General features: G+C 38.0%; 2 protein-coding genes across 2 annotated transcripts in view; one reads left to right on the top strand and one right to left on the bottom strand.

Annotated features, from left to right (window-relative positions):
* tspan17 (tetraspanin 17) overlaps positions 1 to 9791 on the top strand; it is a 46954-nt gene extending 37163 nt beyond the window's left edge. Inside the window, exon 9 of the mRNA XM_077577308.1 lies at positions 9068 to 9791. The gene's annotated coding sequence lies outside the window, so the exon portion shown is untranslated. The remainder of the gene's footprint in view (positions 1 to 9067) is intronic.
* Positions 9792 to 9897: 106 nt separating this feature from the next.
* mchr2b (melanin concentrating hormone receptor 2b) lies at positions 9898 to 21654 on the bottom strand. The gene is made up of 2 exons (XM_077577306.1): positions 21076 to 21654; positions 9898 to 14835 (listed from the first exon to the last, which is right to left on the bottom strand). Exons 1-2 carry the CDS (start codon positions 21465 to 21467, stop codon positions 14196 to 14198), a joined length of 1032 nt encoding a protein of 343 aa, XP_077433432.1. The 5' UTR covers positions 21468 to 21654; the 3' UTR covers positions 9898 to 14195.
* Positions 21655 to 22392: the final 738 nt, after the last annotated feature.

Below are 22392 nucleotides of genomic sequence, written 5' to 3'. Positions count from 1 at the left end.
ATGTTTAAAAATATATATTTTAGTGACTACGCATATGAAACGTGGTTCTTCACTACCTCCAACAAGGTTAAGAACCTCAAGTTGAAAGCCTACAAATTTGAATAAAAGTGGTGTATAAAGGCAGAAAAAAATAATCCTTTCAACTACTCCTGGACTTAAGTGTATGTGGATGTGCGAGCGTATTGAATATCTGACACTTCACAGGCCAGATTGCAACCTCTGTCATCACTCAATATTTCTCGCTCAGCAGGAGAGCGAAGGAGTGCGGACGTGTTGATTTTAAGGTACCTCGGCGCTGCAAAGGGGAATCTGATCAATATTCTATCACACTTGTTTCTCGCCACGTTATTATTTCATATTGAGCCCTTCAACTGAGTGCTGAGGAATAACATTGTTTATTGAGACGCTGCACCTGAGAATCGTTTCTAGAAGTTAGCTCGTGTTGGAAATAGCGTGTTTATGATGGGTAATAGTGTTGGTAGATTTGATCATAAGTTGTCTGTTTATATCGCACGGCAAAGCAAATCTAAAGTTAAGATACTTGACTTGGGTCAACAGCTTTAACAAGCATTTAAAATGTTCAAACCTGTGACAGTTCTATTGGTGTTTAAATTGAACTTGCTCTGAATATTGCCCCCTCCTCACAAGGGACACAAGGCACAGTGTTTCAATAAAATGAAATAATGTTGACAATTAATAAAATCTCAGGTCAAGGCAAGCTAGGTAGATGATAGTGAAAGAAATGTGATTTGAGATCAAATCCATCTATTGTTTTCTACACTGCTTTTCTTGCCGATTATTAGTATTGAAGGAGGCCGATAACCGATATTTGAAGCCGCTATTCATTTTCAATAAAAAAAAAGGGGGGGGGGGGGTAATTATTGTCATACAAATTTTTAAAAATACAAATGTCAATCTTGATTTTGTTGCAATCTCTTACAGCATTAATGCTTATTGAACAATTTTTCAGACTTGTCAAAACGTAATGTTTTTTTGTTTTGTTTTTTAATCTTAGACAATATACTTCATTTAAAATTTCTCAAAAAAAAATGTTCAGGGAGCTTGCAAAGTTATCAGAATTCATTATTTATAGAATATTACGACACAGTTCCACTACTGCAGGACAAATAATGCGGTCGGAAAGAGAGACGGACAGTATGGCGTCAAGATTAGATCATCACAACATAAGCAGAAGCAGAAAAACAGATGCACTCTATCGTTGCTGTCACATCCCATTTCTTTGAATGTATATCTTTAAAACACATGACAATGTTTTTTGACAGCTTCTGCACCGCAAACAAATTTCCACAACCATTTTTGTATGTTGTTCAAATGCCCAAAGAGTAACGGATATGCATTTTTATTTATAATATTTCGGGGGGTTGTTGAAAGCTCAGAATAGTCATGAAGTAAAGATGCTGGAATGTCCTCGGAGAGGAGCAAAGACCAGAAAACTGAATTATACTAAAGATCCAGATGCATTTAAGATTGCATGGAGGGATACTAGTTATATATATTTTGACTGAAAGCAGCAAATTTATATCCTCTGGCTAATGGATTCTTCTGAAAAGAACAACCTCCATTTTGTCACTTTCAGTAGCATTCATTTAAAACGATATTTTATGAAGGTCATAAACTTGCTTTAACTCTTTGGCTCCGAATTTTGATTTTGCTGTATGAAAATTGTTGTGGAAATAATAGAAATGATCTCATGTCAATATCACACTCCATAACCTTTCTTCCTCCTGAGTGTGAATTGGATCACCTGCTGAGTCTGTCAATACAAAAAAAACAACACCGCTCTGTGCCGCATCTACTGGGATGTCGGCACGAATGTTAAAATGACCTTCAACGACACAGAGAGATTCAATACATGCTATGAAGACCCTCAAGACATTTTACTCATAGTTGGTAAAGTTTGATTCCCAGTCAGGTCTATAAGATTTTGGTCTGTACTTTTTCCCCACTGTATAACAAATCATTTTTCAAAAGCGTTAGTTGAATGTGATGAGTTAGGCTAAACTCAGCTCAGATTAGATATAAACTCATTTCACATTGTTTGATTTCAAATGAGCAGATGCAGAGGTGCCAAATCCAGGTCCAGAAAGTAGAAATCCTGCCACTGTTTGGCTTTCGCCTCAGTTGCTCGTTAGCTAGCTCCCGAGCTAGCTCCCATTGTGCTCATTTACCTGCTAGGGAGCGAGCGAGCTAGCTAGCTAGCTAGCTAGACTCATGGTGCTTGTTTACCTGCTAGGGAGCTAGCTAAACAGCTAGCACTTGGGGCTAAAGCCAAACTGTGGCAAGGTTTTTACTTTCTGGACTTGACACCTCTGAGCAAATGATCTCACCCACTCATCCAGGAATATATCATACATCATGCTTCATGCAGACTGTATTGTTATTACTGTGTGTGTATATCACATTCATATACCGTAGTTTAACAGCAAGCCAAACTCAGTATTCTTTTTTTCTTTTTTTTCTTGGAGAGCTCAGTATTGATCATTTGACATGTCATCATCATTGTTCTCCTTTTTTTTTTTTGGTATGTGGGTGTGTGTCTGTGTGTGTGCGCGCGCGCGTGCGTGTAAAAAAAAAAAAAAAAAAATCCCATACCGTTCACCTAAACCAAACACTTCAGAATCCAGCCAGAGTCGTGGGGCCGTCAGGAGACCCGAAGAAGGACCAAAGAAAGGAAAGTGAAGTCCAGCACCGACCAGACATCACCCACCGGGCCACCAACCAGAGTCCTTCACCAACCCCAGAGACATCCACTGACAGCACTGCTCTATACTGCGGACTGCCCCAACCGATGCCCCCCCCCAGTTGTGTGGTGCATTAAAATTGGAGGGGAGTTGCAGGGCGAAGATGGTGTTTCCACCCTACCCCACACCCCCCCAAAGTGTGTCATGTGCCCTCTATGTCTGAAGTGTATTGTGCAAAACTAGTGCAGTGAGTTAAGAGGAGCGACCAGCTGGGCCCCCCCCCCCCCCCCTTCCCCAACCAGGCGGGGGCGGGAGGCGCACCCGACCACCAAACCCCCATCCACCCCACCGGGACCCCGGCGGGCATATGGGACCAGCCCGGCGGGGCGATAGAGCTCGCCCCCCGGATACTGGGGCCCGCCCGAAGTGCCAGGAGGTCCACCGGAGCGGGGCAGGCACAACCTCAATCCCATCCACCCTCCCGGCCCCCGGAGCGCCGAGACCCAGGCCACGGATGGAGCCCCCGGCTTATATAAGCTCACAGAGCTAACCTAAAATACAATAAATATCCTATAATTTATAAGGTCTTATTTATTGCCTAAGCTTGAAGCCAGGAAGGACAACAGAATTGTGAGAATGTCACACACGTGATTGGAGAATGGCGTTAACGGTAAACAGTGCTTACTGTATCGAAATTATTTTAAATCCTTCCTCGGGTCTTTTGACGGCCTCACGACTCTGGCTGGAAGTGTTCGGTTTAGGTGAACGGTATGGGATTTTTTAATAGGTTTTAGGTGAACTAATGAATACACACGCACGCACACACACGCACATGCACATACACATGAGCTTACTCACCCACATACAAAATAAATAAAAAAAATAATAATAATAACAAAAAAAGAGAGCAATGATGATGACATGTCAAATCGGTAAAATTACCGAATGAACAATACTGAGCTCTCCAGAATACAAAAGGAAAAAAAATAATAATAATTTTTTAAATACAATGACTTTTTTTTTTTTTTGCATGGAATACAAATGAATTCTGAAATTTTAATTACAGAATATTATTATTATTATTATTATTTTAACTTTTATCAAACACCTTGTATCTCTTCTTAATTGTTACAAGTGAATGTTTTTGCCGTGTGCGCTCCCTTTTAGAAATAGAATAGAGCGGTAAAATACGGCGCAGACTAATAAAAGGGAAGAAAGAGTGTTTTCTTATTAGTTTGCTGTTAAGCTTTTAGCAAGGACGACTGCCTCCAAACTCACAACAATCTCGAAGCTTCTTGCGCCAATAGGTTGTCCAATTATTGTTTGTTTACATTTTATAATACTTGCTTGATTTCTTTCACCCATGGCAGATTTTCAGCCTTTTCCAGGGATTTCTTTCTGGGATTGAGATTGCCGGCCGCTTTAAAACATTCAAATGGATTCCTTGTAATGGCCTTGTGTGATGGCACTTGTGTGTGTGATGGCCTTTTGTTATTTATTTTGGGTCAGAGTGGTTCGGCAGTGGAGTGGTCATCTCCCAACACCGAAGGTTGTTTTTTCTTCAAACCTTGTGAAAAGTGTTCTTGAGCAAGATAATGAACCCAAATTTGCTCCCGGTGTGCATGGCAGCAGTCTCCCATTGGCGTATGAATGGTGAATTGAATGTGAGGCTTTGGGCACCACATGGTGTCGATAAATACTATATAAGTGTACCCTATATACCATTTATTGTTCTGAGGTACCCATGATCCACCCAAATCTAGAAGCCGGCTTGTTTTGTTTTTAAAAAAAAATCCTTGATAGTCTTCTTATTTCATGATGCCTTTGAGACTTTGAAAGCCTCCTTCCACACAGTCTAACAAGATAATTGAGCCATCATGCTGGACTCTAAGTAGGGTGCAGAAGTAAAATGAATTCCGTTGATATAAACAAAATACTAGAGTGCATCATCCCACCAAAAAAAAAAAAAAAGCCATTATTTTTTGTCTCTTGATAGAACATTTTCCCAGATAGACTGTGGTTTCTCAAAGTGCACTTGAACGAAAAATGATGAGTGCCAAGAATAGCGGCCACTAGCCAGAACCATAACTGCCGTTGTTTGGCGTGTTTGTCCTCCACACCCCTGCGCTTTCATAAAAATGAAATTACACCAGCATGTCCTCTTGTCGGACTTGCAAGTTACCATTGTCAGCTGCCAGACCCCTTTGCCAGACCCTTGATTGGAAGGAACTGTAAACAATACGGTTTGTCATTTATTGCTGCAAAACCTTCAGTCAGTCCCGATCATTTGTTTGTTGTTCTATAGTTTCTGGAAATAAGTGTGTTTAGGGGGGTGGTGGCCGTTTGTGAGGATCGGTCTTCCTCAGGTGTGCCTGTAGTTCCTTTAACCCTGGAGAACCCAAGAACCCTTTTCTTCTTTGGAAAATTATGAATTATAAATTAAATGACTGCTATAAGTTCACTGAACACCAAAATATGTTTTTTCAATTTTAACCCTTTTTTTTTTAACTAGCTCATAGTTGCTAATTTATCAAAATATATATATATAAAACATACTCCTAGGCATTCTGCAACATGATATGAAATAGATTAGCAAAAAAACAACAACACAATTTTACCATCTGATGGTTTGCTGAGAAGATGGTTTTGTTTGGATTGATTTCCAGCTCAACAAAACAGCATGTTGACAGCCATCTTGTCACTACCACTCTGGCTCATGTAAGTGCAATATTCATCCTCTAGATGGCCCCATGCAGGGGTCAGAAGTGGCACTCTGGACTTTTGAAGTTAAATTTGTAAAAAAAAAGGTCTTTGTTATTTGAGTAGCAGAATTTATAGGGGGCAAATTTGACCCAGTGGGTTCTCCAGGGTTAAGGGCCAAGTTTTTTCTTTTACAAGGTTGTAATTTAACAATGTGGTTGCTTCTTACCCCTGAGGAATTAAAGGTCAATACGTACAACCTCGCTAAAAGCAATTTCAGGTCCTTTTTTCTTGAGACGCTCGCCCGATGTCTTTTTCAGCTAAGGTGCGGAACATCTGACTCGTTATTTCCTTTCCGGAATTGAATGCCATGTGGTCTGCCAATGAGTGATTTTCCGGACTGCGTGGTTATTCTTTAAGGTTTCGTCTCAGTAATTGTGAGTGTACCCGTTTGGTTCCCTATTGAGTGAAAGGATCCTGCCAATAATTCATGACAACAACGCAACAGAGACGGCAAAACTGTTTGATTTGACTCATGGGCATATTCAAGTGACTGCAACACGATGGCCCATTGATGCTAACCGTCAACTAGCAGCTTTGTTAGCCTTCTGCCTTTTTATGTGTTATTGCTCGCACAGCGGGAAAGATGAGCATGTTTTCCAAGGACAAAGTAATGGAGCACTGCAACCTTTTGAACTTTCTGTTTAATGTTACTTACTTTTTATACAGCAGAGTGTGAATATGCTTGCAGGCATTCATAGTTTAAACCATGTTGACACAAATTTCTGCTAATATGGAGAAGACAGATATATAAATACTGACACTTTACACACCTATAATTTATTTTGTGACCTTTAAAATCCGCGCATGAGAGAGAATGAGAGAGATTCTATGGCTTAGTATTGGTGAGTCAATCTGATTTAATATTACTGACACAAGCGAATGATACAATTTCACAAGGCCAGAACATGCATAACAGTGTTATCTAATTTCCAGCACAATCAATTGCAATGAGTCTTCATTTCACATTGCTCTCTTTCATTAGCCACACGAGTGTCACGAGCTGCTTGAAAAGTCATCTGGAATGTGTGCTTTTCAAAAAGTGGGAAATGATTCAAAAACAAACTGCGATAAGTTCTTGATTCTTCAACCGCACCGCGGAGGCGCTGACTAACAGACTCTTGTGGTCATGTCATGTCCACGGTGATAATTGTTTTTCTCTGGTTTTGTTCTCTCGATGTTTTTCACATTGGCCGTTGAGCTTTTCACCAGCAACTGCTTCAAGAAGTAGTCCAAGACGGTAACAACAATATTGGGGTTTCCTTCCAATTGTTTCGAATTTTTCAAGCGAATTTGCGCAAAACGGACATGCGACTGACTTATGCCCGTTTCCATCTGTTTTACTTTTGCGAATATTGAGAGAGGACTCCGCCGCTGTAGGTGGCGCCATACACCATAGAGATGTGACCCACCAGTTATTTAAATGAAGGGGAAGAAGAAGACCAGGAAGCGTCGTATGAGTTTTTTTAAAAATAATTCTTGGTAAACCGTAGCATTTCTCTGTTGTTTTCCATCTAAAATCGCATTAATATTCGCTTCTTTGATTAATTCCAAAAATATTTCTGTTTCGTCCCCCCTCCCAAACATACCTTACATTTACAAACATGTGTGTGGCGTAACATCCGGTCAAAACGTACGACTTTTATCTGGTCTTGTCTGCGTTTATTCGCAAAACCTGTTTCCATAGCCAAAATTCGCATTTTCCTTTTTTCGATACGTTTCAAAATCCACCCACCTCCAAGCGGCAAAACTTTTTTGCGAATTTTGGGCACTTTTTCGAATTTTTAGCGTTTCCATCTAGTATTACTTTTGCATTTCTTGAAAATAAAAAATAAAAAATGGGTGGATGGATGGAAACCCCAAAATTCGCATTTTCCTTTTTTCGATACATTTCAAAATCCACCCACCTCCAAGCGGAAAAACTTTTTTGCGAATTTTGGGCACTTTTTAGATTTTCTAGCGTTTCCATTCAGTATTACTTTTGCATTTCTTGAAAATAAAAAATAAAAAATGGGTGGATGGATGGAAACCCCAAAATTCGCATTTTCCTTTTTTCGATACGTTTCAAAATCCACCCACCTCCAAGCGGCAAAACTTTTTTGCGAATTTTGGGCACTTTTTCGAATTTTTAGCGTTTCCATCCAGTATTACTTTTGCATTTCTTGAAAATAAAAAATAAAAAATGGGTGGATGGATGGAAACCCCAAAATTCGCATTTTCCTTTTTTCGATACATTTCAAAATCCACCCACCTCCAAGCGGAAAAACTTTTTTGCGAATTTTGGGCACTTTTTAGATTTTCTAGCGTTTCCATTCAGTATTACTTTTGCATTTCTTGAAAATAAAAAATAAAAAATGGGTGGATGGATGGGAAACCCCAAAATTCGCATTTTCCTTTTTTCGATACGTTTCAAAATCCACCCACCTCCAAGCGGAAAAACTTTTTTGTGAATTTTGGGCACTTTTTCGAATTTTTAGCGTTTCCATCCAGTATTACTTTTGCATTTCTTGAAAATAAAAAATAAAAAATGGGTGGATGGATGGAAACCCCAAAATTCGCATTTTCCTTTTTTCGATACATTTCAAAATCCACCCACCTCCAAGCGGAAAAACTTTTTTGCGAATTTTGGGCACTTTTTAGATTTTCTAGCGTTTCCATCCAGTATTACTTTTGCATTTCTTGAAAATAAAAAAGAAAAAATGGGTGGATGGATGGGAAACCCCAAAATTCGCATTTTCCTTTTTTCGATACATTTCAAAATCCACCCCCCTCCAAGCGGAAAAACTTTTTTGCAAATTTTGGGCACTTTTTCGAATTTCTAGCGTTTCCATCCAGTATTACTTTTGCATTTCTTGAAAATAAAAAATGGGTGGATGGATGGAAACCCCAAAATTCGCATTTTCCTTTTTTCGATACATTTCAAAATCCACCCCCCTCCAAGCGGAAAAACTTATTTGTGAATTTTAGGCACTTTTTCTAATTTCTAGCGTTTCCATTCAGTATAACTTTTGCATTTCTTGAAAATAAAAAATGGGTTGGGTGGATGGAAGCCCCACTAATGAAAAAGAAAGAATGGATTGTACACCAGAAAAAAAAACCTGTATTATTCTTTGAATAAGAAAATAAAATACACTAAAACAACTTACTAATACGTTAGTGACGTTTACATGACTCCATTTTATTTTTCTACGATGTTTAGAAGTGTTAAAGTCAACTATCCTATTGCAAAGCAACACACTTCCCAAGTTGACCACAAGTAGTCAAGTCATATTCCTCTGCGCCTTGTCACTCTTCATGAAATTAATCAAATTATTTATGGTTTTACTACGGCGGTTAACATCTTAATAAGCTTGTTTTTGACAACATAGCTTGGCTTCATAAAAGTTACAACTGTGGTGTCACAATGCAAGGCAAGCAACTTGTCGGTATGTGTGTGATTCAAACTGAACAAAAAAGTGGTATTTCAAACAGGCAGGAAATCTCACATACAGTATAAAGGACAGCTGACTTTGGTGAAGAATAATTTATATGTCAAGACATAAATGACTTTAACAGGTTCAAAGTTCAATACATTCTTTGATCGAAACATTACTGTGTTTTATCAGGGCAGATGAAAGAAAAGTGGAGGCACTGAAGAGGAAAGGCAATGCAAGACTGACGTGACGTGACGTGACTATGGTGCATTCTGTAAAGATTTGAAGGCTACTCACGGATCCGTATTTGGAGGTACCGACACATTTCATCCTGCCGACTGTCAGATGTTAATAACAGAACATACCTCTCTTGTGGAATGTTGGACAGAACACTTCTGCAATGTGCTCAACAGACCTTCTTATATTACTGATATTGCAATAAATGACAGCCAGTATAAATCTCTACCTGTGATCAAAAACTTTGGCCGCTATATTCGTAGACAGGCATGAAAATGGGTAGCTTTTGTTTTGGGTCCGCGTTGTGCCTCGTCGAGCATTCCAACATGGCTGCCGGCACATCTCACAATTTTTTGGGGACAAAAAGTAGCCTATATAGCTCACAAAAAGTAGGTCTAACTTGTGGTGCTGTATATATTTGTATTTCATGTGTGGATGTGTGTATTGTCCTCAGATTTGCCCCCGATTTTGGTCTTTCAGGGAGGGAACAAAGAAACAAATCGGATAATTGGCAATAAAGTCCAAAAGTCATGTTTGAAAACCTATCTTGGCTTCATTCGGTTCTTTGAAAGGCAAGGCAACAACATGCAGGTATGAAAGTGAAGGACTTTTAAGGTTATGTTTAAATACAGTTTAATGATGAATGCTCTCCAATTCTGTAATGACCCAGTAAATGTTTTTCAGTTGAAAAGTAGATTAAAATGATTTGATGGTTTTTACATTATAATCTATGTACAATATATGCAGTCACACAGTCCCAAAAAAAAAAAAGAGTCGGATAAAAGTTGGATAAAAGCCACTTTTACTTCAGTGCAACAATGAACTATACATAGCGTACTGCAATAGCGACATCATATTCTCATGAGAGCGTCAGGTATTCGTTCTATATGCACCAATTGTTTCACTATGTGACGGTAACACACAACTGCTTCAGCACATACTATACATTCCATAGATACAAAAACAATGTATCACGTAAGACCTTGGACTTATGTACGAAACATTTTCTTGAAAAGAAGGGATCAGCTATCATTGTGAGAGAAAAAAAAAGTGTGTCTAACGCACCATGTTCGTCTATTTTGATATCCATATAAATGACCCGATTCACTTGACAAATGGTGGCGGTGTACGACGTTAAGCACACGGGCACAATAAAACAACATCGAATACATATTACCCCTCTCTAAAGTCACAATCAGTGAGACAATATATTTTGTTTAGCATCATACAGTCGTGATTGTTGTAGTGTTATACAACTCAACAAAAAGCATTTGACAAAAAAAATCAAATCAAATTGTTTTGTCTTTCAGAGATGGTGGTGGCAATCAAGAGCATATCAATTGTTAAAAAAAAAAAAACATTTATTAATTTTTTTTTAATTTATTAGTTTTTTTTTTTTTTAAAAAGGAGAGCAATGATGATGTCAAATCGAATGAACAATACTGAGCTCTCCTGGGAAAAAAAAAAAAAAAAAAAAAGAGCATATCAATTAATTTGTGAAGAGATGTTTACAATTGCATCATGGCTTAATAAGACCATTGAAAAAAAAAAAAAACAACAATGTTCATGTGACATCTTGGACAAAGCTGCATTTTTTCCAGCGCACACTGTCCAAATTATACGGAGCATCTGCCGTCCGCGTGTTCACAAACAATGATTAGATTGAGGAGCCTTTTGCTATTTAGCTCAAAGACAACACATGTGACTTACAACAACAATTTGATTGGATCTCAGGATCGCAAACCACGTCAAACACCACATCACCGTGGCGACTGCAGTCTCGCTCAGTAATAATCAACACTAAATATATTGCATGTTGGTTGTAGCGGCCGCAATTTAGTTTTAACCGACTATCGGTCCGCTGGGAAAACTATAATGTGGGTTATAGTTATACTACCTAAATAATAGTTTGGAAGGTCAGAATTTGTGTTAAATATGAGAAAACAAGAAAAAAAAATAAAGTAGGCAAAACAATTGTTTTTAAGTCAAGTCATGAAGATGTTACAGTTTCTCATGGGTATGTCTACCATGGATTTAGGTCCATCAAGGCAAATTCACATAAACACATAAATAATAAATACATCAATGTCCATCATCTCGCTCTTTTTTTTTTTTCACAAATACCTGCATCGAACCAAACAACGAGAACTTTAACAATCACTTACAACAACAAGATAATAATAATTTCCTATCCGCTAGCTAGGCTCGAAGCCCTCCACTGAGAAGCTGCCTCAATAAAATATTCTTCTCACCGCAATTGGCTCTCCTGTGGTGTATTCTGCAGCCTTCAAATCGATATTTATTTTGCTTATGATTTTCATTCCAAAATTTTAAAGGAACTCAGCTTGGATTGGATTATTTTTTTTTTCTTCCACATCTATTTTAAACACACACAATACAGTTTTTCCCAATTGGCCTAGCCTGAATGTTCAGTGAAGAAATTTGCATAACATTGATGAAGACTTTCACCATTTGAGTTGCTGTTTTAGTATTCTCGTGTTCACAAAGAAATGACATTTCAATAGCTAAAGCCCTAATGGTGTTCCTGAGTGGACAGCCTTTCGGTCAAAATACAGTAATATAGGATCACCACAATAAATAACATCATCTGCATGAAATTTCAAATCAGTGAACCATTAGTTGGAAATAAATTCATAAAATCCACATTAAGTGCTACTTTCCTATTAGCCATTTATGTTTTTGATTCTGTGATACTATCATTTATTTATTTTTCAATGCATACATCACAAATGACTTAATCTTTACATTCGGTAGCTAGCGGATCAGACACTACGGACAATACCAATCAGGACCTTTCTCTGTATCACCTTGAGAAGTTTACCACTCTGCTTTCTCTGCCGCCAACCACACAAGCAGCCTCGCGTGTGTCTGACATTTCATGGAATCTTCCATTACACTGCTGTTTGTCAAATTCAACGGCTATCAGTTGGTGGTCAAAACTAGCAACTCCTGCGCTAACGTAGCGCTAATGAGTTATTGTTAAGACCCATTGAAAGGTGCTGTATTAATCTAAGCTAGTATCATTAGCCTATGATTGTCATTATTATGTACTGTAACACAGGTTTCATGTCGCGTTGGACAATGATCATAATCTCAAACAAACACTAAGCGGACGTTCTGCTGTGTCTCCAGTAATGCAGTACCAGCAAATTATTGTGACAATTTTTCCCCCCGAAGTCCAATCGACGCAACAGATACTTCACATTAGCTGCAGTGAATATACTAATCAAGCATAAGAGGAATCTTGTACTAAAGAGTCATGAGAACTCAGTAGTTTAAATAGTTTTTTTTGAAATTCTTCATCTTATTAATTTTGACATTAAGCTTAGAACCAGATCTTTTATCAATTTTCCTGATACCAGGGTGTAAAAAAAGAAATAAATAAAAATCTCTTTCACAAAGATTCATATTCATAGTCGGACATGTTGTTGAGAAGGGATAGCATGCAGCCTGTGAGCCAAATACCACGTGAGAGCGTGTGTGCCAGCCCATCATGCCATTCCAAAAACAAACGTAAAAAAAAAAAAAGCCTTTTACATTTTAAACGTTTAAAATAATAGAAAAATCCCAATTGGAAAAGGTTTAGCTTCAAAGTGGCTAAAGAGGTTCTAATTCCAGACAGTGGACTATTTAGCTTAGCTTTCGATAAAGGAAACCAAAAATACAGTATACTGTATTGGACAAAAGACCAAATACATTGATTTAGGCTATTAATGAAATTAGTCAACAGTAGACAGTAATACCTTTATTAGCCAAATATGTACAAAGTACAGTGTATCGAACCAGAGACACAAGAGACTCCCCTATGATTTTGAGAGTCACTTGTTTGCCGTTGTTTTTGTACGTTGGTATGAAGGTTCATGCAGGTTTTTATGGCTACGCTAACTGCTACAATGTCACATTAGATGTGTTTTTCTGACACTTATCGGCGGATGACATTGTTAGCAACATTAAAGCTCTGCGTTGCTGTTGTCTTTGATGTGCTAGCACTAAGCTAATGGTTGCCCTGGTAAATTAGCCTTGGCTGTGACATCGCAATAGTAACCAAAATCGGAACCACTCTCCCAAAACACATAAACCGACAAAAAGAGCTCAACTTTCAAATGACATTAGTACACATTAGCTAGGTTGTGTAGGGTGACCAGTCGTCCCGTTTTTCCGGAACAGTCGTGTTTTTGAGCTTTGGGTCCAGCATCCTGGCGGATTTTGCCAACCTTATTGTTTTTCGCCCGATATTAAGCAGGTCCCATCTCGGCATCCTGTTTTTTTTTTTTTTTGCCGTGTATATGTCAATCACACAGTTGTCGTAGCGATTTATATGCTATGATGTTAGCATTCATTAGCACTTGCACTCCCCCCATTGACAAACATTGACTAGCGATTACATTTGGTGAAATTTAATGTATATTTCAACGGAATGGTAGCGTCATGGTTAATTTTCAAAATATGGTCACCCTATATGTACATTATGCAACAAACCTACTGTTTTGTTTTTAATTTACATCTGCACACCAATTTCGAAAAATCTCTGCGTTGGATTTTTTTTTATCCCGCTAACCCGATTTGACAAGTAGAAAACACTGATTTCAAGCAGTGTTCCAATGCAAATTCCAATGCAAAAAAAAAAAGCAGTGGAAAATAAAAGTGAACGTTCGCATGGTCGCTTAAACCTACCCTAACTCTCCTATCTTTATTTATAGTTACATGGTCAACAAAACAACTAGCTGACAGCTAAATGGATTCCGCGTTGCGCAAGTGGATGTTGCCCAGGCAGATATCCTACTTTTTTTTTAACCAGACATAATATAGCTGCATTTTTTCAATTATGACATCCCCGAACCGTCACACTTGAGCGGTACCTCAGCATCCCTTCTTCCATGGTCTGTATGCTTGGAAACCAGTGCTAACATTCCCTCCATAAAGACACATGTGAATCACCTCTTGCTGAACACGATACCCACAGTATGGTCGGTGTTTGTCCAGATTTCACAGGCAACATTATTGTGTCCATTTGAAACAAACAGCAGCATGTCCATGTCTCTATGCCGAAATTGTTTTCTTACTAAATAGCAGTACAACGATAACCAGGATCAGTGGCCAGACTGGAACCTTCGGTTTTGACAACAGTCATCTTAGACGAGTGTCCGGAACTGTTCAGCGCGTTTCTGCGACAAAGCCGTTCGCGGTAATTTTGAGCAAAGATGAGCAACATAAGCGGGTTGATGCAGCTGTGGGAGTAGCTAAGGCAGATGCTGATGTTGTAGGCGTAGATGAAGGCGACGGTCGGGGAGTTGTTGCTCAGGTTGATCACTTGGATGACGTGGTAGGGCGACCAGCAGATCAGGAAGAGAGCGATCACCATCAACACCATCTTGGTAGCCCTCTTGGCCCACACCGTCTGCTTACGTTTGACCCGGCGGATGGAGCTGAACACGTGGTAGAGCGTGAGCGAGTAAAAGGTGCTGATGATGATGAGGGGGATGATGAAGCCCAGAATGGATTGGTAGAGGGTGTACCAGTACATGTCCTCGGGTCCGTCGAGATACATCATGCAGACTTTCAAATGTTGTCTGCGTACAACTTTGGCATACATCATGACCGGCACGGTGAGGAGGAAGCTGCCGATCCACACCAGCACGTTGATCATGATGGTCCACTGAATGGTCCTGCGCTCTGAAGTGGGGTGAACGATGGCAATGTACCTGTGGGGGGAAAAAGTCACATTTTTAGAGGCGTACCATAGTCTGAAACAGGTGATAAGAGGAACACTGCCGGACTACTATTGTGCATCATTACTTTAATCCCTGATAGCTAGAATAAAATCTTTTGTTCCACTTATGTAATGCAGGCTTCTTTCAGCACATCATTTTTCCACAAAGAAATGAATGTAATTACAGAAAAGGGCACTCAAAACTTGAATGGCGCTGAACTGAAGGCCACCCATTGCCACACTCAAAAAAAAAAATACTGGGTTGTTTTCCTGACTAACTTGCTGTGTAGCTGTGGATTTTGAGCAGATTGGGTTACTTTTACCCAAGGTTGGGTTAATTATTTTGACCTAGCAGATTGGGTTGAAGATTGGATTTGGATGGACTGAAGAGTTGAAGCTGGTTGCCAGCTTGGCCACAGGAATTGGGGATCAAACCCCAGTCAGGGTGGACCCCTGGTAACTAATTTCTAAGTAGCTTTAACTCACCAGTATGGGTAGTTTTTACTCCTTGATGGATCAAAATCTTGATGGAATATGCTTGGTCAACTCCGCAACTCAATACACTGGGAAAATAACCCAACATTGGCTTTTTTTGGACCCATTTCTCACAATTTGGTTTATTTTTGACCCAGCCATTGTAAGAGTGCATACACCCTGGACTGGTTCAAAAATTTGTCTAAATAGATGTTTTTCTAAATAAACAACAATGAGAGGGCGTAAAACTCGTAAACTACTAACTTAAGATTTGTGGGTTCTTGCTCAGCGCATGTAATTGATAGTTTAGAAGAACTAATCTACCAAATAAACAGTGAAAACAATACTTCTCTTTTTGTTAGCAAATGGCTATTTCCTGGTTCTTGGGAGGTCCTGAGTAGACGGATAGTTACAATTTTTATCTTATTCCAGATCCTCATTCTCATTCATCCGACAATTCTCCACAGTTTCTTCAGATAGATAGCTAGCTAGCTAGCTAGATAGATAGATGTATTTCGCTAGCTAGCGAGATAACTAGTTAGCTAGCTCTCTTGCTACCTAACGAGACGAGATAACTAGTTAGCTGGCTAGATAGATAGCTATCTAGGTAGATACGATATTCAAAAGTGTAGAGTTAGTTTGTCACGTATCGTTTTCAATTTTTGTGTTGAACCTTAAAATAATCACTTGTCGGAATGAAGGTCGAACTCACATCATGCTTGCTAATCTTTTTAATCCTATTTTCTCTCTTTTTTTCTTTATTACTGCGGCCGATCCCACATGATGGCAATGGCGGTTTTTACGTGTTTGTATGCTTGCTTTCATTTTAAATAAATACATTATTTTGATTATATGGCATTAATTATCTATTAATCTGGTCTCAAAGCAATTAGCAAAACGTAGTGTGTAGCTTGATTGCGACTAATTTAATGTCAAGCCAAAAAGAACATTGCATTCTAACCATTGTACAACTCCTTCAGGCAGCATTATGTCTCTCAGCTGGACATTTTACTCTTGACATTCTCCCGTCACATTAGAGAACGTATTAAAAAATAACAACACAGACCCATTTTTTTTCCCCTCCACCCCCATTGTCTGTCATGAAAAATTATTTAAATGTCCATTCCTACTTTGAACAGTCAAATCCGTTTACACTTCACTTCAGCTTAAGCAGAGAAATGACCTTCTATCCAATTAATAGACATGACAGGGTGCAACAAGTTAATTAAAATATAAGCTCAGACACAATAGCTCACTTGTTGCTTCTTGTTTCCAACAGGAAAAGGAACATTCAACACATCACAGTATGTTTACAAGGTTATAGTTTAGGATTTTGTCCTCATGGTTAGTTTTTATGTTGTTTTGATTTGATTTTTAAAATGTTTCCCAAAGAAATTATCTGCATTGTTCCTTTCTGTAGATTTCCTCATTTATTATGCCACTGTCATCATGTGATACATCAATGAAGATTAATGAGCCCAATCCAAGAAGGCTATTCTATCCTGGACTTCCTGTTCTTTTTGCAAATGAAGCGTGTGTGAAGCGTCAGTACTTTGTTTCATATCCATGACCTTTAACCTTGCTTTCTAGAGGTTGTTGCTAATGTACGCTCTCACTGTGTATTCAGAGCACCAGCGGTTACATTTTCCATCAAGGAATTCCAAATGGTTGTCAATGGTCAAGGTTTGTGGGAAAAAAGAGGAGATTATATATATATATATATATATATATATATATATATATATATATATATATATATTCTAGTTTTGATTTGTTTATATTTTGCAAAAATGCTCAAAGGCTTTTAGTTTTTTAGTTTTAGTATTTTATATGTAGTGTATGTCATGTGCAACATATAAAAAGGTCATTAAGTACTTTGTAATCAAGTAAAAATAAACAATAAACAATTTTCAAACGACTGTTTGAACTTCCTTTTTATGCATGGACGCACAGTACAGTAATACCAAAAATGAATACATTAAAAAAAAAAGAACCCTAAAAGCTCATGTATGATATTAATTGACAAAGAAAAAAATATTATTATTATTACAGTATAAATCTATGCTGTTGAATTATTTACTGAAGGTACATTCAGCATGTTTGATGGCTAGTACGTTACCTGAAAATCCTCTCAGCAGAGAGCAGAGCTCTGTCGAGAGAGGCTGCATCCTGTTTTATTAAATGTTGTTGAATAAATGACAATCGGATGCAATTATATTTTTAATGATGCAAGGAATCACTTGTATTAAAAGGGGCGTTTATCATGTCGTGCTAACACTCACCCAGTTATTAAAGCCGTCTATGTACCTGAGTATTAAAAAAAACATACCTACTGTACGTGTCTGGAAAAGCAAACAACGAGACACGTAAATGATCAATAACTGCAAGTGTGACACATTATTGATGTGCACATTGCAAAGCGCTAAGGATGAGCTACTGTATGCACTGTATTCATTTTTCATTAGCGAAATCCAAAAGGGACTTGTAACGTGTATCACTGAACAATGTTGCTAAACAGCTCATGGATGGATGAGCAAATATCCGATAGGGCCCTCCTCTAATCTTCTTCTTGAATAGCATATACAGTTCAACACCCTAGTAAAGTCCCTTTTCAAATTCCAGCAATAAAAAATGGGAAATGAACCTCTCTAAAAGACTCTCAGAAAGAGTTCAAACTGATTTTGTGCATGACTTCACCAAATTCCGGCTCAGTGAGCATCTTACCGATGAACTCCACAAGTGTGTTTTCCTTTGAGGAACACTCCAATGACGACCACACAACCAGAAATGGAACATATTGCGACATAGCAGAGTGGTGCGCAAATGTTATTTCAAATTCAAAACACCCCAAAATTGGAATTGAATTACAAAAGAAAGGTCTGTCTATGGGTGAGAAACAAGCATTTGTGAAGCTAAGATAAGATTGAAAATCTACCTGTGCTTTTTTTCCCACAAACCTTGACCATTGACAACCATTTGAAATTCCTTGATGGAAAATGTAACCGCTGGTGCTCTGAATACACAGTGAGAGCGTACATTAACAACCTCCAAAGAGCAAGATTAAAGGTCATGGATATGAAAAAATGACTGACGCTTCACTAGAAGATAGAAACCAACATTTTGCAAAAAGAACAGGAAGTCCAGGATAGAATAGCCTTCTTGGATGGGCTCATTAATCTTCATTGATGGATCACATGAAGATAGTGACATAATACATGAGGAAATCTACAGAGAGCAATAATGCAAATGAATTCTTTGGGAAACATTTCATCATGGAAGATATCACACTGCCAAAACAACAAACAAATTATTCAATTGTAGGTGTCTTAATAACATGTTTGTGACATGACTGGGATTTATTTTTGTTGTTGTTTTATGAAGGTAGTTCTGGGCCAACGGTGAACACGGATTTCATTGCCATGATGACTCAGAGCAGAACTGGGTGCGGGGGGTGGGGGTGGGGGGGGTGCAGAGTCTAATTGAGCAAATGCGAACTGTGAAGCAAATGCGAGCTCCCGTAGAGACAGCAGGATTATATTTTCCCTCGTGGAGTGAGCACTTCATCATCTAGCCTCCGAGTTAGCAGATAAGTGTACACAGGGACGAGGGGTGGAAAAACTTCATAACTCATATATATATATATATATATATATATATATATATATATATATATATATATATATACACACACACATACACACATATATATATATGTGTATATGTGTATATATATATGTGTATATATATATATGTGTGTATATATATATATTTATATGTGTATATGTGTATATATATATATATATGTGTATATATATATATATATGTGTATATGTGTGTATATATATGTGTGTATATATATATATGTGTATCTGTGTATATATATATATGTATATATATATATATATATATATGTGTGTATATGTGTATATATATATGTGTATATATATATATATATATATATATATATATATGTGTGTATATGTGTATATATATATGTGTATATATATATATATATATATATATATATATATATTAGGGCTGTTGGTTGATAAAAACAATTAATTGGACTTCATCAAATATTTTCCGTGGTGATTATTTGCAAACTATTTACACATATTATACCTGTTCCAAATGTACAATAGGAAAAAAAAAATCTAGCTCTTAATACAATCTCTAACTCTAATTCAATCTTCCGCAACATCTTGTCTGCCACAATATGAAATATTTCCATACATATTTTTCAAGTTGTCTGAATGTGAAAGCCGTACTGTGCATTAACATCAGCATCACATAAGATTTCTGAGGGAATTTCTAGTTCATAATAATGTTCAAAGAAAAATTCTGGTGCTACATAATGGCATGAATTATGCATCTGATTCAAATATGTGAACTGTGTACTGTATTTCTGATAACGCTGAAGAAAGATGAACTCTAAGATCATGCTGTGCATTTAAGGAGGCAATTTAAATGTCACAGTTGATTACAAATTACATTGGGAACATTGCCATTATCACACATAATTATTGGTATTATAACTATAGCATGATTCCTAAGGAGGCGGTTGATGGAGGTTGTCACAGGCGCACAATCGAGGGTCTCCTAGTGCCCACTTTGCAGTTGAAGTTGAGATCTTCTTAAATGTTCTTATACAAACGTACATTGCACACACCGACCTCCCGCATGAAATCCAGCGAGTGCTTAATGCTTCTTCTGCCTGTGTTCACTCCCACAACGGCACAATCTCATATTTATAACTGACACTAAAATGGGACTTTAAATGTGGCTGTTTTAGCATTGGAAGCATTTCATGATATGTAACATATATATATGCGTTTAAAAAAAATTAATAAAAGTTTTATTGCTCAAATATGAAAATCACCGTGGTCCATTTTGTGTACTGCTTCTCCTGTGGCAACCATCAGCCGACCCCGGCTGACTGCGTGAACGGCAGACTACACCCTGAACTGGTGGAAAGTCGATTAGGGCAGTGGTTAGGTATAATAAAAAAAAATTGTTAGATTTCTGTATCATGTTTTTTTTTCTTCATAAATTGAGTATGGATTATCATGTGTGGACCGCTGTCCTTTTTTTTTTTTTTTTTTCAAATTGGCTCACCACATGTAGCCTAGAATTAAACAAAATGTGGCTCGTATTAAAATATTTCAAGAAAAAAATTGAACAACCTGAATGTGACAAGGTATCACATTTTTGGGGTCATTTTATAATGTAAAAAAATTATGAAAACGTCACAATTTATATACCAAGATATGCCTCTCTTTTTTTTTTTACAAAACAAAAAAAATGATATTGCATTAATACTAATTACTTTTTCTTTTTTCAACCCTAAGCTCACATTTAGACTTTTTTTTTTCTTGAAATATATATTTTTAACTGTTTTCCCTATAATTTATGTTGTATTGACCTGTTGTTTTTTTAAGTGGACCCCCATCTTCCTTTCCCTTTCCCCTTCCAACTCAGAGTAATGGCAACAAGTAAATGTGATAATGACCATCGAACTTGGAATGGAGCACATCGCAACATTTGGCCGGCAGTACAAATCTGTGCTGGTTTTTCAGTACAATATGAATAAGTAAGTCATAGTAGTTATTTTTGTTACGCAAAGAATGGACTGTAAGCTTACTGTGTTATAGTTTTATTTGACTTTAGACATTGTCTGGTAAATATGATGGTGGGTGATGGCAATAAGATTTGTCTCTATTTCTAGCCTACTATTTAAAAAAAAAAAAAATGGACTTACCGATCAATACAGAGCACGGTCACTATTCCCACAGTGGTGAACTGGTTGCTGACATCCACCACCACCACCGCCTTGCACATAAAGTTCCCGAAGACCCACTGCCTGTCTCTGACCAGCTGATGGATATTGAAGGGCATGACCAGTAGGAAAAGCATGTCCGCTATGGCCAGGTTGAGCACGTAGATGTCCGACACCATTTTCTTCTTGCACGCAGCGACCGCGTAAATGACCAAACCGTTGGCCAGAACTCCCACCGAGCACAAGATGCCATAAATGGAGGGGAAAATGTGCATGAAAGTGGTGATGTCGACGAAGCTCAGGGAAGAAGCGGTTGCGTTTCCACATGACGCCTCACTTGAGTTGTTCTGGCAGAAAATATCCGTGTCATTCATCTTTTTTTTTTTTGTGGGGAAGGGGGGGTGCGACTTCTTCTCCTTGCGCTCCTTTCGCCGGCTGGTTCAAGTGCGCGCCGCGCGTCCTGCAGTCGCCAAAACGCTTCTCGACTGCTCTCTCGCTTCCCAAGCGGCGCAACGTGATTTGAAACAGTCGCGGGTTAATCTAAGTGCAAGAAGAGCGTGTGTGAGGCATGTCTAGTCACGGGTAGGCGCTAATAGTGGAGTGACCAAAGGCGCGCGCGCGCGTTGGACTCTGGAGGCTTGTGCGCCGTAAAGAACAAGTTCCCTCCCTTCCAACATGACTGGCTGTGCCATTAATCAAACAAATCAACAAGGAAGTTACGCTGGACCTTTCAATCCAGTCAAATGATCCATTTAAGTACGTAATCATTTCTCATTTGATCAATCCTATGCGTTTCTATGGGCAATTCCATACATCCGGGCATTTCTGATATTTTAGTAATGCAACGCAATGCAAATGTTTCGTTGCGTATTGTATCGCTTTTGCCGTTGACTAGCATACAAACTAGGCAGATTAGTCAAAGTACATTTGGAAATAAAAATAATAATAGGTTGACCGCCATTTTGACTATTATCAATAGTAACCTACATTTGATTCTGTAAATAAAAAAAGTGATGGTTCTTGGTAGAAGAAGTAAATATTTAAACCCTCGCTGTAGGTTTTCTCTCATAAAAAAAATATTGATCTGAATCACTGTTTCTTGACTATATATTGGAGAGAATTTTCGTCAAAAAATGCCCGAAAAAAAACTTGACTTGTTTATAAGTTTATTCGGTTCCAAGTTCATTTACATGAATTTAAACACTATCAACCCTAAATCAAGAAAAATAGATTTCTAATGTGTATAAAAACATCGATCCTTCCATTTTTTTCCCCTTATCTTTATTATGGTCATGGGTG

Source organism: Vanacampus margaritifer, chromosome 10 (genome assembly GCF_051991255.1).
Source record: "Vanacampus margaritifer isolate UIUO_Vmar chromosome 10, RoL_Vmar_1.0, whole genome shotgun sequence".
NCBI lineage: Eukaryota > Metazoa > Chordata > Actinopteri > Syngnathiformes > Syngnathidae > Vanacampus > Vanacampus margaritifer.
This window is presented reverse-complemented; position numbering and strand designations above follow the sequence as displayed.

Coding starts and splice junctions, on each gene's coding strand:
- mchr2b (XM_077577306.1), bottom strand. CDS start 21,467: ATGAATGACACGGATATTTTCTGCCAGAACAACTCAAGTGAGGCGTCA. Junction 14,836..21,075: donor ACCGTGCTCTGTATTGATCG/GTAAGTCCATTT, acceptor TTCCCCCCACAG/GTACATTGCCATCGTTCACC.